This window comes from Grus americana, chromosome 10, assembly GCF_028858705.1.
Source record: "Grus americana isolate bGruAme1 chromosome 10, bGruAme1.mat, whole genome shotgun sequence".
Lineage (NCBI taxonomy): Eukaryota > Metazoa > Chordata > Aves > Gruiformes > Gruidae > Grus > Grus americana.
In genome coordinates this window covers 4,945,482-4,962,750 of record NC_072861.1, presented here as the reverse complement: position 1 = coordinate 4,962,750, position 17,269 = coordinate 4,945,482, and the positions used below count along the sequence as shown (strand labels likewise).

At 38.1% G+C, this 17,269-nt stretch overlaps 1 protein-coding gene across 6 annotated transcripts in view; it reads right to left on the bottom strand.

Annotated features, from left to right (window-relative positions):
* Positions 1–2,833: 2,833 nt before the first annotated feature.
* TBC1D2B (TBC1 domain family member 2B) overlaps positions 2,834–17,269 on the bottom strand; it is a 35,891-nt gene continuing 21,455 nt past the window's right edge. For 3 of the 6 annotated variants that reach the window (XM_054837546.1, XM_054837550.1, XM_054837549.1), the window contains exons 7-13: positions 16,070–16,180; positions 14,757–14,950; positions 13,742–14,236; positions 12,220–12,337; positions 11,272–11,457; positions 9,791–9,912; positions 2,964–6,870 (exon numbers count right to left, since the gene is read on the bottom strand). In XM_054837546.1, the coding sequence (XP_054693521.1) occupies positions 6,675–6,870; positions 9,791–9,912; positions 11,272–11,457; positions 12,220–12,337; positions 13,742–14,236; positions 14,757–14,950; positions 16,070–16,180 (1,422 nt within the window). In that variant the 3' untranslated portion in view covers positions 2,964–6,674. Of the gene's footprint in view, positions 2,924–2,963; positions 6,871–9,790; positions 9,913–11,258; positions 11,458–12,219; positions 12,338–13,741; positions 14,237–14,756; positions 14,951–16,069; positions 16,181–17,269 lie in introns of those variants that run through there. The other 3 variants (XM_054837548.1, XM_054837547.1, XR_008578716.1) reach the window with 3 other exon arrangements.

The window sequence follows — 17,269 nt, the reverse complement described above, 5'->3', positions numbered from 1 at the left end:
TCTGGGCAAGTTAATATCCAACATTTGCTAATGAGAAATGATGCGGTATTGTTCACACCTTCAAAATCAAATATAAATGCCAGGCTGCCTTCACTTCCAATTCTCTATGCGGTTAAGATAATGCAAAGCTATGGCAAATTATCATACATAAATAGGCAGGCTGTTTCCATTGCAATAAGTTGCAAAGATAGATGAATTTCAAAATAATTTTATACTAGGCAAGTGCCTAAAGGCAGTGCTTTTTATTATCACAGTTAAAGAGAAATTTGGCTTCAGAGTTGTTCCAAGTCAAGAGGACTGAACTGTGCCTCTGCTTGCCTGCTCTGGGAGCAGTGTTTGCAGTCCAGAGTTCCACCCAACTCTCCCAATTCCAAAAGGAAAGTGGCTGCATCTGATACTACACTGGGTGGAGGGCAGGAAACAGGAGCAATAGTGAAGGTTTCAAAGGGCAGTGGAAGAATTCAGAAAGGGAAATACAGATACTTCATTCCTCACCTTTAGTTCTACAATGCGATATGATCACATGAAAGTCACAGCAATCCTCCTACAGAATTCTCACAGGGAAAGGCACACAAGGAAGGCCACCTCTTCTATTTGCTCCTAGCTGCAAGGAAGGGGACAAAACAGCACAGTTTGCCCTGAGAGGCCACAATCAGGCCAAGCTCTCCCTAGACCCTGAATAACCCCAATGTGAATTTCTGATCTGCTGGCCAACCCTGCAAGGTCTCCAAGACCAGCAAGGGTAGATTGAATCTTACCCTTGATGCCATGTCGATAGGGTTTCCAGCCAAAATACAGGTTCTGCTAAGATACTACTCTGACATGGGTCTTTAGCTGTTCACCTTTAAAACACTAACTCAGACACATTTGTAACGTCTTTGGCAATAAGGGCAAAAGCCTTTATGTGCATATGGGACAAGAACAGGAAGGAAAACTCTAAGCCAAGTAGTGTTTGAAGCAGGCAGCGCAAGTGAATGCTACAGCATATGCTAGCCATGCATTTGCCAGTCTCCTTTAGGAAGTGATAAAGAAGGATATGTTCCGAAGGGGGACTCCCAGGCTTAAATACCAGAAAAATGCTACCTGCATTTATAAAACCAGGTAAATAACTTATTTCACAGTTTAATCACCAATCACAGTGCCTGGAGACATCACTGAGTCAGTTCATCAGCTCAAACATGACGTCTTAGAGGCAGCTCCCTGCAAAAATAAAACTGTTTTGTACAGACAAATGGTATACCTCATTTGAAACAGGCAGGATGCAGTCACTCAAGGCTACGAGAATCTTATTTAAGGCCAAAGTAATCTTAATTTACCAGGTATATTCTAGCATTGAATGTTTTCATTACTTCATTTCTCCTTACAACACCCCAGACTAGAGTAGAGAATAGTTTTCTTATTACATAACTATTTTGGTTTTTAATATCTCATTCAGTAGATTAGAAAGCAAAACTCAGGACTACATAGCGCTCTGAAAAACTGGAACTGTAGATGGGTGTAACTGTAGCAAAACATGGCTTCTACAGCATAGTATCATGCTGAAAATACCACTCGAACATCCTCATGATTGAACCTTTTACCTTCTTTTCCAGAGGGGGGAAACTTCCAAGGCAGAGCACACCCTTCCTTTGCATTTTCTGAGTGAATACACTTCATGTGTGGGAATTCTTTAAGCTTCAGCACTACATGGATTCTGCTTCCAACGAGGTCAAGGAACAGCAGATAAGGAAGCTATGTTTAGCACTTCTGAAAACCCCACAGAATGAACACCTGGCATACTGTAAGCAGACTTCAGTGTGTTCTCTGCACCTCTGAGGCACCCAGAACAGCAAGTGACACTCTGCAGGTATTTGGTCTCAGTTCAGAGTAGACGAGCTGCATTTCTCCTAAGTTAATGCATTTCTTAGGAATAAGGTATTTAACAACATACCTCAGCTATACATGCCATCAGCCACCCTCACATCCTTGTTGCAATTCCACTGAGAACAGATGTCTCAAGCTCAGTCCATCAGGAAATGGGAGCCTCAGCTGTTTTTTAACAGGCCCCAGCAGCTGCTAGGGCAACACAATCTACTCTAACTATGCTAAGTGTCCAAGTGAGGACATTGCTCCCTAGGTACTCTCTTCCCAGAATTTTCTGTTCCTTCCTTTGACTTAAATTGTCAGAATATAGGACAGGAGGTCCTTAGGCCATAGTCATGTTCTGCCTCAATTGCTGCTCTCTATCCTGTTTTGCAACCCCTTTGAACAGAATTCCAACTGTGCCAATATCTATTCTTAACCACTTGCCATCCTGTAGCGGAGCCAGAGGACAAGAACTGTGCACTATTCACCTCTACTATGAAAGATCTGCTTGGACATGCAATTAAAGTGATCTCCCAACTCTTATTTTTCCTCCCTCACAAACATTTAGCTGTTAAGTCTTCTATCTGAAGTAACTGAGGTACTTGATAGTCTCTTCAAGGGAATCAAGGTAACTCCAAAATGCAAAAACCGTATCTGAAAGACAGACATTGAGGTTACATTTCCAAATTAATTCAGCACTTGGTTGAATTTTCAAAGCAGCTGAAATTATGCACTTGGCTACCAAAGGCTTTAGCAGAACATCAGTGTCCAAGCCTAGTAAAGAGGCTTTTGGTGTCAGGAGATATCATACAAATACATGTTTCTTATGACGTCTGTTCCCTGTGAACGCTCATGCAAATTTAATCTCCCCTCCCCTCCCAAAAAACTAAGGGCACCAATCACGAGTTTACCCAGTGAGCATCACCTGCATGCAACACGTCTATAGTTCACTTCTTCATCCTTCCAAGCCAAATTTGCATATATGTTCCTCTATAGAGACTCTCTCAAATCACATTATCAGACAAAAACACCAGCTTTACTACTGGTTTGTTCTGATGGCACCTGCAGTTATTTCCATCTGTTATGAAAAACAAACAAAAAAGAACCAGAGCAAGCTGTAAAGTAATAAACAATTTATTTCTTCTTTACATCAATTGTTATGAAAACAACACCACTTACGTTTTGCGATTCAAATTTCTTGTACCGCATATCGCTGATATTTAACATGGCACTTAAGGGAACATTCACTTAAACAGCTACACAATTTCATGAAATTGATTAATTTTCCATTTCTCAGTTAAGCATGACTGAACATACAACTCTGTCAAATTTAAGACCATTCATTCATTCCTGATGTCTTAAGGAAGAAAAAAAACATCTTTCCCTTTCTGCTGAAATATCTTACCACGTTTACAAAGACTGAGGGGAAATGGGTCAATCTCTCACACGAGACACCTGAAGGGCAACAAAAATCCTTTTCATTGATTACATGGCTGGTAAAAAAAACCCCACTAAACAGCCTGATAACACTGGATGATAACACTACTTGTACACATGTACAGGTAAAGCTGAAATACTCTGCAGTTTTAATAGCTAGAGGTATAGTGCACCAATTTTTTGCCTATTTAACAGAAGGTAACAGAACATTTAAAACAAGTAACCAGAAGTTTCCCTGGAAAGCCATGCATATGTGTATGAAGATGGAAGAATATTCTGCAATATTGTGGTTTGGTTTACATCACATATACTGGGAACCACTCATAAGGAACTCTCTGCACATACGTGCATGATCTTTAAGTTTAAAAATAGCCTCAGTAGTCTTTACTGGCATTAACAGGTCAATTTCTTGCGAAGTGCCTGGCATGAATGTTAAATCCTCATGCACTCTTTGGGAAGTTTACCCCTAAATACAAACACTTGGTATCTATGCAATTCAGCTGTTGCAGGCCACTGAGCCACACTGTATTTTTGCTTGGTTTCACTGGGTTTAAATACTGCCTGGGTATCTTGCATGACCCTAACTAGTTACTGCTCTTCAAAGTTACCAGATGAAGCATCACTAGAAAACTAGTAGTCACCCAAAGAGATTTGCAACAGCAAGGCAAGCTTCCCCTGACATTGCTTCCTGCTTTATGCCTCTCATTTTGGTTCTACATGGACTTCTAGTGGTTAGAGGTTACATGCCTCTACAATTTTTTGAGCTTTTAACCAAGACATCAGTAACAATGCTTAACAAAATGAAGCCAACAGCTCGCTGGGAACTGGAGTGTAACAGAATCAACTCATTTCGTATTTGCAAGCTAACGAAATACCCAGAGACAATATGATTTCCATAAGCTTCCTAACATTCACGTATTAGATTCACATAGTGGCATAAAACCAGAACTACTTAGTTTTACTGTGCAATTAACAACTTACATAACGAAACACAGCAACACACACACTCTTAACCATCAGCACAACTGTAGAAAATAAATGGTCCTGTGACATGTTTTGTCAGCTAGAGAACTTCCTCAACAGTTGCCCCAACATTAGTTTTATCTTCACACCTAAAGACTTCAATGAAATCAGTCTGAAAACATCTCCGAAAGTCATAGGACTAGTTCATAGTGAAGACTCAAAATAGGAATAGGGTAGGTACATGCTTCTAAAGTCTTCACCTTAACATTTCAACTGTTGCCACTGAAAGGAAGATCTTCAGCTTAGAAAGATAAACAAGATTTTTTTAAAAAAGTGGACATTACAGATTGATTTAGAGACCAGCTCTTTCAAAACCAAGACAGCCTAACTAGAAAATTAGAAAACCTGGTCCCGTTCTTATATTCAAACACTGATTGTAAGTAAAAAAAAAAGAATACAGTACATGCAATAATATGAAAAACCTGCCTAATAAACTCAAGTACACAACCAAGAGTAACTAGGGAATAAAAAAACCCAAACTACTGCTTACAATAGAGAAGGTCGGGGACATTTTAGAAGACAGATAACATACAAATCAAGATGATCATACCATGTGTCCCTCATTGGCAAGGATTTGTTGGCTAATTAAAAATTACATGTCATAAGAAGCATACATTTTATATCAAAAGTAGTCCTTTAAGTTACCTTCACCACTGATTAAATATTTCCCTTCCAGATAAATTGATAATATGCTTAGAAAAGGCTACAAATACAATCTCAAAAAAAAAAAAAAGTGCTGTGAAACAGAAGCAGGGTTTCTCCCTGCACACACTTAACGTTTTCTAAAACAATTACATGAGTGTAGCTGATAAAGTTCTGCTTGTTCTCAGAAAACCAAAAGAAAACACACAAAGTAGAAGCTTGATGCACTTGACCATTCCCAACCACCAGTTTTGTTTTTTGCCAGCTAACTGCTTCCCCAGAGCTGAGCGATTTGCTGCCTAGTATTTGTATGCTAGTTTTATCATGACACATCCAGACACAAGATTTAAGTCAATCCAACATTCTGAAGATCCAACAGCTCAAGAAAAAACATTGCAAAAGTCCAGAGAATAGCCAGCAAGAAACCTTTCCTCATCCTCAGAACCATTTAAGAGTATTGCCAGTCATCAAATGAGAAAGAACAGCCTCCAGTCACACTTCTGTAGCCGAAAACACTACAGCTGAACACGCCAAATGTTTCCTTACAGCTGTCTTGCAAGGCATGCATGCAATGCTCACAGCAAAGCTGAGCACATTAGAAGAATATTACATTTTTCTCCCAGAAAAGGATCTTGACTTTCTGCGTGTATGCTGTGACCTTCAAGCTCTTTTGATTGATTGATAAATACTTGTTTTAGGAATCCTATCGCTACCACTACTGTACAAGTTATACATTCATGCAAAAAAAAAGCTACCTTTCTTCTCAAAGATCAAGACTTCATCTTATTCTAAGTCCTAAACAGGAAGGAGCATTAAAATAAAATAATAATAAAAAAGCCTTCAACAGATACATAACTGATTAGCTACTAAAACATGGTACTCATGTAACAAGCTCCATTCTTCTTCCATAATAGCTGGGTTTTGGTTGCGGCTTTTTTGAGACACTGCAATCAAAAAGAGTGAATAGAAATAAAATTGACTAAACAGAATTTGATCTATAAACCCCTTTGCATTAAGGAGAATCTTTATCAACACAGTTGCCCAGAAAAGCATAAAAGATGTTTGATACCACTGTTTCAGCATACACTGAACACTCAGTGACAAATAAGTATTTGTTTTACCTTTACTTTAAGTACATATAGTCAAGTATTCTGTTTGATGATCCACTTCATGTCACTTCAGGAAAAGACTAAGGAATGTTAAAGTTCTTCCGGTGCTTCCTTCCATACTTTTCTGGTTCGTGACCTCAAGAATGGCTAGTTTATTCAAGGGCAACATGATGAAAGCCATGTATTGAACCAACCTGAAACCAAAACCATGATGTCCTCCCACATTTAACCTGCACTACAAAAAAAACTCGATTACATTAAAAAAAACCTGCAGAATGGCAATGAATGTGGTAAACAGAGGGTGGACTTTTCTTACTACTGTTTCACATACAGGCACTAACAGCGCACTGCAGAAAAACAACTGGCAATTCAGCCAATTGACTAAACTGAGACAGATACTAAGTGCTCCACATACAATTCCATAAACATAAATGTAAACAGAAGTGTTTGGCCTCCATACAATATTTCTCAAAGTGCTGGGGTTTGGAAATCTGTCCTGCATATTTCCAAAAGCAATTAGTTTACATTCTGTTTGACAGGATTAATAAAGTGTTTTGGAGGTTAACTCACTTTGGTCACGATCCCAAAGAACAGTTTATGAGTTTATGTTGAATAGTTTCAACTATCCTCCTCATCATCACTAATAAGGTCTCTTTTTTCTACACACGTGTCTCGTTCACGTAGGAAATCCTCACGAATGGCTTCTAGTTCCGTTAGTTCAAGACGCACTTTCTCCAGGTGATAGGTCCTCCGGTTCCTGATCTGACGTAATGGAAAAGGATTCAGGTCTCCAAAAGCAATACCAGTCAGTTTCCTGTAAGATTACACAGTGTTAGAAGACAAACATTCATATTTGGTGTTTTTTAAAATCAGTTTTGAACTTCATCCTTATCAATATTTAGTATATGGCTGATATCTCTGCTCATCTTCACACACCTGACAGGTCTCAAATATTACCAGTATTGCAAGAAAGGTCTATAAAGCACTCTGTTTCAAAGTTATTTCAAGTGATCAAGTGTCATCAAATGCTCAAGAGTTCACAAAGCCACCTGCAAACTCTATATAACACTATCACGATTAGAGCCTTGACAACACTGAGCAGAAGATGTGAGCTTGGCTAACCAGAGTTCCATTGGCTAGACTGAATACTTGGTACATCCAGTTACCCGATTATAGATCGGGTAACTTCCTGCATATAACTCACAGAAGCTCATTCAACCCCAGGACAGTCAGCTCTCAAGTTATCCAAGATAACGAAGCGGTGAAAGAGATCAGAGAGAGCCTGGGATAACACAAATACAGACAAGGATAACACAAAACACGTATAAGCCAAACTTTGCGACACGGTGAGAAAGCTCTGGGATTCTGCTGGCCAGAGTACAGAGATCTCTGAGCTAGTATTAGCTCAAGTTCATCAGATCACGTGGCAAAGCACCACAAGAGCATCCATCACCCAGCATCGGGCTGCATCACGCTATCATTCAGTCACAGCAAAACTAGTAACTGATCTGCGTAATCAGTCCAAAGAGAGAGTTAACTACATTTTTACTGTTGATCTGTATCTAATACTAAGGGAAAAAGGAGAACTGGAATTTGACTTATGCTAGTTTATCTATCAGATGAACCCAAATATAAAGAAAAATTTATTTCGACAGTGTATTTAAGGCTAAGGTCTCCCTAGGCTTGTATTTTTGAGTGAACAAGAACAATTTCTTGCTATTTATAAACAGAACTTATTCCAGCTTCTCTACCTGTGTACAACATGCTATAGAATGCAACTTACATCTGTAGAAAAACTTAACTATGACATTCTATAACCTAGAGCGTAATCACGCACATGTCTGTAGAGCCTTTTCTCCACTAGAGAGCTTAAACTTAGAAATTCTGTGCAAAATAATTATCTAACCCATTCAGGATGTCCATGAATTCTATAAACATAATCTTTTTGAGTTTTTCCTCTACAACAAGATGAGGTTTTGTCCATATCAGGACAGACATCATTCTACATGCTTTTGTATTGTTTAAATTTTCATACAGTAAAACTTGTACAGAAATGGTAGAAAAAGAAACCAGGGAGTTTGAATCATGCCTTATCAGTTCTAGAGGCAAATTCATATCCCCTAGGTGGCACTACACCACTACTTTCAACTCTTGACTTTTAAAATCCTGAGAAAACAGATTTACAGACCAGCACAGGATATATTTGTATTGTAAATATCTTTGATGCACTGAATTCTGTCCTCACCTGAACTCCCCATCTGCCAAAGATACTCAATTAGCTCATTTTGTTAACAGTCAAATGAGATTTCTTCCAGCAATACTGGAAATCTTTAAAATAGGTTATTTCAGTGCCAGAAAGTTTAGACAGGAGAGCCAAGATGTCATTTCCGTTACATAATTGGAAAATGAAGGAAAAGTCAAATCTGCAGCTCTGATGAAATATCAGAATTTTGTTGAAATTAGGTAAGAGCAAAAAGATTCTATTTTTTTTTTTTTCTTCTTCCCCCCTCCCTACCCCCATTTTCTTTCATTTCTGGCAATACCGTAGTGGTACTTTTATTTAAGCTATAAAATAGCCCATATATCAATAATAAAATATCCACAGGATTGTTTTATTTATGGTTTTTCTGTTAACAATATGTGCACCCTCTTCCAAAAATCAAATACATACTTCCCTGTCACTTCCAGATTTGGAATCAGAGTCAGCATTTATTTTGGTCACAAACAGCTGAGTACAACAGCTGTCCAGCATTTTTCAAATCAAAGGGGGGAACGCTAAAATACAAAGCACCACACAACTCCCCCTCATGAGTTTTGGGAGAGGCTTCCAGCAGCACAAGCAACATCTGTTACCAAGACTTTTACCGTTTAAATCAGTTGCAGAACAGTCCCAGCGATCCTTTTTAAGCACAGGGTGAGATTATTCAGTTTTAACTTCTCTCCAGTCAAAAACAGAAACCCAGGAAGTAAAAATAATAAATAGCTCTTGCAGTAGGAGCCAAAGTATAAGCCTAAATTCATATGGAGTTTATTACTGTAAAAAACCACCCTTTATTCTAGTATAAGATTTTGTACTAAATTCAAAATCAGCAAGTTTCAATATCTGTGCAAAACATTTTCAGACATAAAACCAATCCCTATGTGACCTTTCTTCTTCAGATCAATCTACTGCTCTGCAGTCTTGAAACTAAGAACCTAAAGACATTAGACCTAATTTACAAACTTTAAGTCCTATGCAAGGACTGAAGAACAGAAGAGTATCTAATTTGTATTTATTCTCTGCTTCAAAATATATCTTAAAATCAGCTGGAATTATGTGGCATTAGCCTATGCATTAACGATGCACAAGAGATCTAAACCTAGGGGGTCATAGTTCATGTTTTTAATACTTGAGCCAGGATGTGTTTTTATTAATTGTAAAACACGTTACAACAGAAGTTGTATCCACAACGCAGGGGGAGACTTGCTACCATGATACAACTGCTAAACAAGACGAACCTGGCAAAGTAATCTCTATCATACCTAAAAATTTACGATTATGCATTCATCACTTGTGCTTTTGTCTCCATTAGATAAAACTATGCATGAGAAATCTTAGTAGTTCATTTCATCTCTAGTTGCTTTATATCTAAATTAAGACCTAGATAAAAACAAAACAAACAAAAAACCCACAACAGACTTCTTCCATGCTCCACCACACGTCTTTCAATTACACACAAGTTTAAGTTACCCACCTAGCATCAAGTATAGTGCGTGTGAAGTATCGAAGGTACTTGAAAATGGACATTGAATCTTGCAGTTTTAAGATTTCCTCTTCTTTGTATTTAAAAAGTGCCAGGGCAAATCGGAATATTACCTGATAAACATACATAAAACATTTGGTTCTTTATAAGAACAGAATGCACTGATTCTCATTACCTATTATAAACTCAAAGGAAAAGTGTTACTCTTCCTACAGGCTGCAGTTGAGCTCTCTAATCACACCTCCCTCTCCCCACCCCATCCCCCGTTTCCACAAGCTGCCAAAAACTTCTGTATCTTCTCTTCCAGGTTGTGGCCTGTAATCAGGACAAGGTGTTCTGCAGTTTTATCCAGAATACAATGTTGTGTTTATAGCATATAAATTCTTTCAAGTTTTGAGTTCTTAATTCAGTTGTAGAACAAAGACTACTGGGCCTGTTGAATGCATTTATTAAGCTACTTCAGAGTTAAAGTTAAGTTTTGCTTTTTATACAGGTTGTTTTCCAAGGCCTTGAATTTTCCCATCACATTGGGGGTCTGATGCTGAAGGAATTTCTGATAACCAGTTTGTCAATCAACCTCGGCATGAGCTGGAAGCAGCATTATTTCCCTTCATTCTGAAAAGGCTTCAGTAAGTTCTAGACTTGGTCAGTCCACCCAACTGCCTTCACAAAATACCAGATGCTTAAAACCAGATGGACACACAACTAAAATACCCCTGTGCATTAGAACGCTCAGGTGAGGCCAACAAGAAGTCTAGTAGATGCACTGTTTTTGCGTATCTGTAACGCTCCTGTTCTCTCCAACTGCCTACATCTACTTTAGTGTTATTGTGTTTGAATCCAATTATTTTTCCTGCAGCCATTTTATTTCCTTGCAATTCGACAAATATGAAACACATGAAAATTCTTTCATTCACCCTCCACCCCTTAATTTATGAAATAGGAGCCCACAGAGTCATTGTTTGTCAGCTGTACTTTAAGTATCTGCAGAAATAAAACAAATAGTTGCTGTAGAGACAAGCTAAACATTAGCACTTGGTTAGGACTAATTTTTATATCTTTTCAATACTTCTAACTTCTGCCTCCTTCACTTAAGCTTTATTCTTTGTAAGAGTAGTTCTTATTTTGATATAATTACTTAAAACTGATTGACAGCTGCATGTAGGAGTAAAGAGCACTGCCTATAGCTTTATTGTTCAAGTGGAAAAAAAAATAAAAAAGGTGGGTGATGAAAGGAAAATACTTAGCATTTAGAAGTCTTCCATGTAACTCAAGCTTTTAATTTGCAGAACACAGATAAAACGGAAAATGTTCTGACTGGCTATTTATGCACATTTCGTCCTTTTTTTCCTACCAGTGTTTTTAACTGACAGGATTCTTACCAAACAACCTTACTCCACCCTGCACTCACCACCACCACAGTATTTTGTTACCAGGTAACAACTGGAAAAAACTTAGCTTGTTAAGTTCACCTTTGGTCCCTCATATAGGAAGGAGTCCCATATTTTAAAAAGGATGTCGCTAACCACACTGTCCACAAATATCACGAGAAACCAGTTGAAAGTTATAAGAGTATAGTCAACTTTGTATTGTTCAAAATGAGAATGCAGTCGTGGAAGCTTCTCACTCATTAAATCCTTGAATACTCGCTGATCAACCTAAAGAGATGACAAATATGACATTACTGGTCCTACATTTTCCATCATATATATATGGTTCAAAGTAAGGCTGTTCCCAATCTGCAAGTGCGAGTTTTTCAAGAGCTAACCAGGAAACCTAGGACTGTCTAGTTAACACTTCTAAGCAGGATCCACCCAAAATACACGGCCACCCCAATGCACACCACTCTCGCGGACAAACTTTTGCTTCTCAGTCCACCCCCAGTCTCACAGGGCTCCTCATACACAAATGCTGCGTTCCTACTATGGGTCACTAGCGCTGCACTGGCGCAGGAGCCCTGGAGCAGAGAACAAGCTGGGGAAAGACTTGGAGGGAGGAGGCAGAACGCACCAGAACATCGCCTGGAAGCAAAGGAGTGCTACAGCATATGCTGCTTGCAGAACTGCAAAATGCATACTCACTCCCACTGCTCCAGAGAGCCCACAGCTCCCCCTCCACACACACACACACACCCACCCCCCATCCCAATTTTGATGAAACAAATGATAAATCAGTTCGTTCAATATTGTGAAGCTAACGATCAGAAGAGGGGTTAAGGACTGGAGCTCCACGCAGGTGACTGAACAGTTATTTCAGTGTTGTTATACTCAGAGTCCTTGTCCAAACAAGAGCCCTGGTGCCTGGGACTCACTTCTGTCAACTCAACACATCCCCCCAAAAGGCCTATTGGACAGATTGAGAACAAAGTTTTGACTGGCTGCAGTTTACACGACCAGGCTTTATTCTGGCAGAGCACATACCTGAGATCCTAGCAGTGTCTTAGTATAATAATCACGAGGCATGAAAACTTCCACTATTGTTACTAGACACCAAAAAGCATCTTCCTGTTCCAAGTACAGAAGTGCAATCGCTACCAATCTGAAAATAGGGTTTATGTAGAGAAAAGTATTACTATAGTATCACAAAACATATTAAGAACAATTACAATAAAGCCTTTGTTTCTGTTCAGCGGAGATAAATGTATTAAAAGGAGAGCACTAAACAGCAAAACTGTTGAAGAAGTTTAAGATGGGGCACTGAGATGCTTTCTCAGCCATGCCAAGCATGTTTATTCAGTTAAATAAGAAACAGATAAAGGCAAAAGCAAAGTCATTTGCTAGAAGCCATTTTTCCAGGAACTAAAGCAAAATAATTAGAAGCTTCCAAGTCCTAAATATACTACTCTGATTCCCAGGCTTTTGTCTTTCCTTATTGAAGGGGAGAAAGAACAGATGGTTCTTGCGTTTCACACAAAACTGTTGTGTGAAAGGTTACCTCCAATGTATTTCTCCAAGTAAACGTGTTTTATTTCTGTATGCAAGCGCAGCTGTAACAAACATGAACTGTTTCTGATGTTACACAGCTTCCTAAGATGATCACGCTTTAAAAGCCTAAGAGGACTAAAGCATGGAATAAATATCTAATTTGCTTTTAACTTCTGCGAGTAAACCCAAATGCAGAATTATTTACAATAAAAGCAAAAATGTCTCAGGGAAAAAAATACTGCTGCACAGAAAATTCAAATTTAGCAAAAACATTTCTAATGCTTTCTAGTCACCGGGGACACGTTGCTCCAAGACTGCAACAGCTGTGTTCTTCAGACATGTCTTGTGACATGCCAGCGACAATATTAATACTAAAAACATATGATTTACCTACGGAACGTAAACCACCTCACTGCCTCTATTACATTATTCACTGCCTCTATTTTACTACTACTTCAGTGCAGTTTCAAATAAAGTCTTTTACCCTATTCTAGTACATAAATTAGGGCACAAATTGGTATCTGTAGTGTTATATCATGGGGATGAGGCAGGGCATTAGACTAAAATACCTGCTTCGAGTAACACCTTCCTTTACTACGGATCTCAAAATACCAAAACTATGTTGGCAAACACCAATTGCAATGACTTCAAATTTTTCTTAGCCTTGTAACATAAGAATCATCCTTAATGGATCACTACAATTCTGACTGAAGACATCCTGAAGGAAATGCTGAAATTTGTGGCCTTAACAGTACAAAAAAAAAAAAAAAACAACCAAAAAAAACCCCCACCACACCAACCCTGTTCTTTTGCCAAGTGGATTTTACAAGTTTCATGATCCAAGTCTTCTTTTATTGTTTTAAAAAATATTTGTGTATAGTTATTTGTTTATTAAAGCATTGTAAGTTATGAACATAAGGCAAATTGCTGTCCAAAAGCATGTTGCTACACATGTGATTTGAAAGGCTCATTAAGTGTTTCATTGCACGGTTGTAACTCAAGATTCGCAAAGTCTTACCTGTTGAGCCCTTGGCAATATCCTATATCAGGATTTCTCCACGAAAATGCCAGCAGCACATTTCGCAGCTTCTGGATCCCTTCGGATGTTGGGGAGGAATAATGTTTGTTGTTTGGCAAAGTTCTCAAGAGATCCAACTCAATTTGTTTAGATGCAGGATTTTGTTTTTCCAGAGCATTTTGAAGCAAGGTTTGGAAGTACCCAGGAACAGTGCTGTCCTTGAATTTTTTAACATGGAGATTGACACACCATTTCCACATTTTGGAACGATGTTCATGTGGAATTCCAGATCGAATAAGATTCTTTAGTTCTACACAGCGCATCATCTCTCTATTCATTGTGCTTGCAAAATAGTTCTCCCATTTTACTCCTGTGGAGATCTCTCGATTTTCACTGAGAGAAAGCGATCTCAGGTCCAAAGCTCGTGATTTTGCTACTAGTTTCTCCTCATCATCATCCTCTGGGACTGTCTGAAAACCGTATATATCATATTCACTGAAATGGAGAGGAAAAAACAAAGAAGGCTTTTAAAAATGTATTCAGTAGCCCTAAAACTCTCAAGTTCCCATCCTGAAGTTACTTCAAATATCCCTCAAGCCACTCCTCATAACTTTCAAGTTTTAACTATTATTTAAACATTTTTCTAAAGTATATCCTTTATTTAGTAATTCTTTTTATAATTCCATATACAAAAGACTTTCTGCCCATATGCCAATATATATTACTAGACAGATTAAACAATAGTCAAGTTCAGCTGAACCCAAGTCTTCGTTAGCTCACCTTCAGCAGCTATACAGCAACATTTGAGTTTATTATTTTATTTGAGATACAGTATAAAACTTAAATGTATTTATACAGGCAAAAGTATTTCATGATGATAGCGTTATTCATGAAGGGAAATACGTTAAAAAGCCCAAATCCTGCAAATATATCCCCACTGTTTGTTTTCCAGTGTTAGAACTGGGCCCACTGACCAAGACACACACACACATTTATTTTAATAGGACCAAATTACCTGACCAGGTGTGGTTTGAAAAACGCTTGTTCTGGTTGTTCACTAGTTTCTGCTTTCAAGGCATCTTCCAGTAACTGTGTGATGACCTCACGAGCAGGACTCTGCTCCTCAGAACAAACAGGAGTTTTCATTTCTTGAAGCAAGATCAAGTATTTACTTTCTATCTGACAGAGTTTGGCTTCCAAGCTAGTGTACTGCAGAAAACAATATTATATAAGTCTTCAGAAACTTACTACTTTTAAAATCTGGTTCAATATTTTTCTATTAGCTTATGTTGCTTAGAAACCTGTAAGTCAAGAACAGTCAGCTTCACATTCCCATTTTTGTACCACCAGAAAACATAAACCAACCCTTATGTGTGGAAAAAAGTTACATACACATTTTATTACACTACTGTAAAATTCTGTATATAGAGTACTTGGAAAAGAAACCTCAGATACTTGTGCCTTTTTACAGAAAGTCTTTTAAGGCAGAATAGTAGACCAGAGACTTTCTACCACGTGTATTTTTACATGTGGAAAATCTGAGCAAGCTTTAATTATCATTACATTATATGAAGGACAACTCAACCATTTTGCGCTTTTAAAGTAACAGCTCTAGTCCACACATGTTTGAACAAAAAGAACTTAAATGAAATTTTAAAGATATGAGTTAGGTAATAGCATGTAGAAATTGTAAACACACACCTCTGTGCCAAAAATACAACATTTAGACCCGGCTGCTGTGTGCATCGTTTCCAAAAAAACAAAAGCAAACCCTACCAAACCACAGCTTCAGGTATCTTGCCTTGGCTACAGATGTGTGCATATTTTCCTAGCTCCAGGCACTGGAAATCTTCATTATTCACCTGCAACTTCTCTACACTCAAATTTAACTATACAGAAATTCACTTCTAAAGTTACCTTCACCATACCATAGTCATCCTTTGTGCTCAGGAGAAATCTCTACTCAGTCACATACCAAATCCTTACACATCCTGTCTTTTGTGTACTTCAAGAAATTTATTACAGCCTTAATTCTGAGGAAACAAGGTTTTCCGAAATATACATGCCTGTGTTCATAAGTTATGAAAAAGTTGCACTGGTTAACACCATTTTCAAGTCAATTACTCCTCTCAAGAATCCATTCAAGAAGATTAGTCTGTAAGGACTGGGTTTGGGGGAGTTTTTTTTCTTTTTGTAAATATCACATTTAATACATTTAAGTCATTCCATCTCCATTCTACCGTTATGCTCCCTGAATAGATTTACAATTGAATTTTTGAAAGCTGCTTTAGACATTGCCAAAATGAGAACATGCTGTGTTCGTCTGACCTTTGCCTGCCATTCTCTCTCTCTTGCTTCTGCATTTCTTCGTAGAGCAGAAAGTTCCAAAATCTCCTTATTTAAAAATTTATTCTGGGTCTTGTAACCCTGAAGATTGTCCTGTTGATAAAAAAAAATATCAAACTGGATTTTTAATGAAATTACCTCACAAACAACAAATGCCTACCAGAGAAAGTCTATCTTAGAATACAGAACAAGCAGATCCTAATAGGACTTATTAAAACTATCAGGATCAAATCAAGTATTCTTTTTAGTCTTCACGTAAGTCAAACGCACATGCCAAACATGCGCGCAGAGGTGTACAGGGAGAAGAGAGCCATGCATGCTGAACACAGAGACATCACGGTGCTGCCCATCGGCCAGAAGCACATTTCACACAATACAAGAAGTGGGGGCAAATGCCCCTTGAGTTTTGGTTACCCTCACAAGCCCTCATTTAAAGAACAAGTTTGATGTCTGTCTCCATACAAAAATATAAATCCTCAGCAATAAGCTTCTGTGCCTAATCTACTCGGCTCCAGGCTACAAATATTACCTCCAAAACCTGAGGCTGTAGGAGGAGGGAATGTTAGTACTCTCCCAACAATTACAATACTCCCACACTCCACAGCATCTACAAGCTTTGGTCCAACTTTCTGCCGAGACCATTGATTTCTAGTTTCATTTTTATTTTCTAAGATTTCTCAGGCTCACATATAACAAAGAAAATTATGAATGTTTATACATGTTTTAAATAACCTACTTGTATTCCAAATCACTTGGAATATTAATCGATTTGGAATACAACATTTATCCAAAGGCAAGAAAGCATGTTTAGAGCAAAATGAGTAACTTCAGTAACTTCATTAGGAAGTTCTGATGCATTCATTGAGGTAGGTTAGAGAAAAAAAAAGCAATGATAACATTTGGAGCAGCATTAGTCAAACAGGTTCTTATACTCTTCCTTTTTTCTCATTGGAGGTCCCCTTTGCCATTCCACATGCTCTTTTTTTTTAAAAAAAAGCAATGTTTCTGGTTGTCTTCCTCCATGCTTATTTTTTTTCCTCTTACCCTTACTTTTTCCTGTTTCTTTGATTACTTCTCACATCATTACTCCTCCTCACCAATGATTAAACTACTGAAAGTATGGGACACTGTACTAAGTATGTACAGACCAGCTCAAAGTATAAAAGTCCTATTTAGATTGCC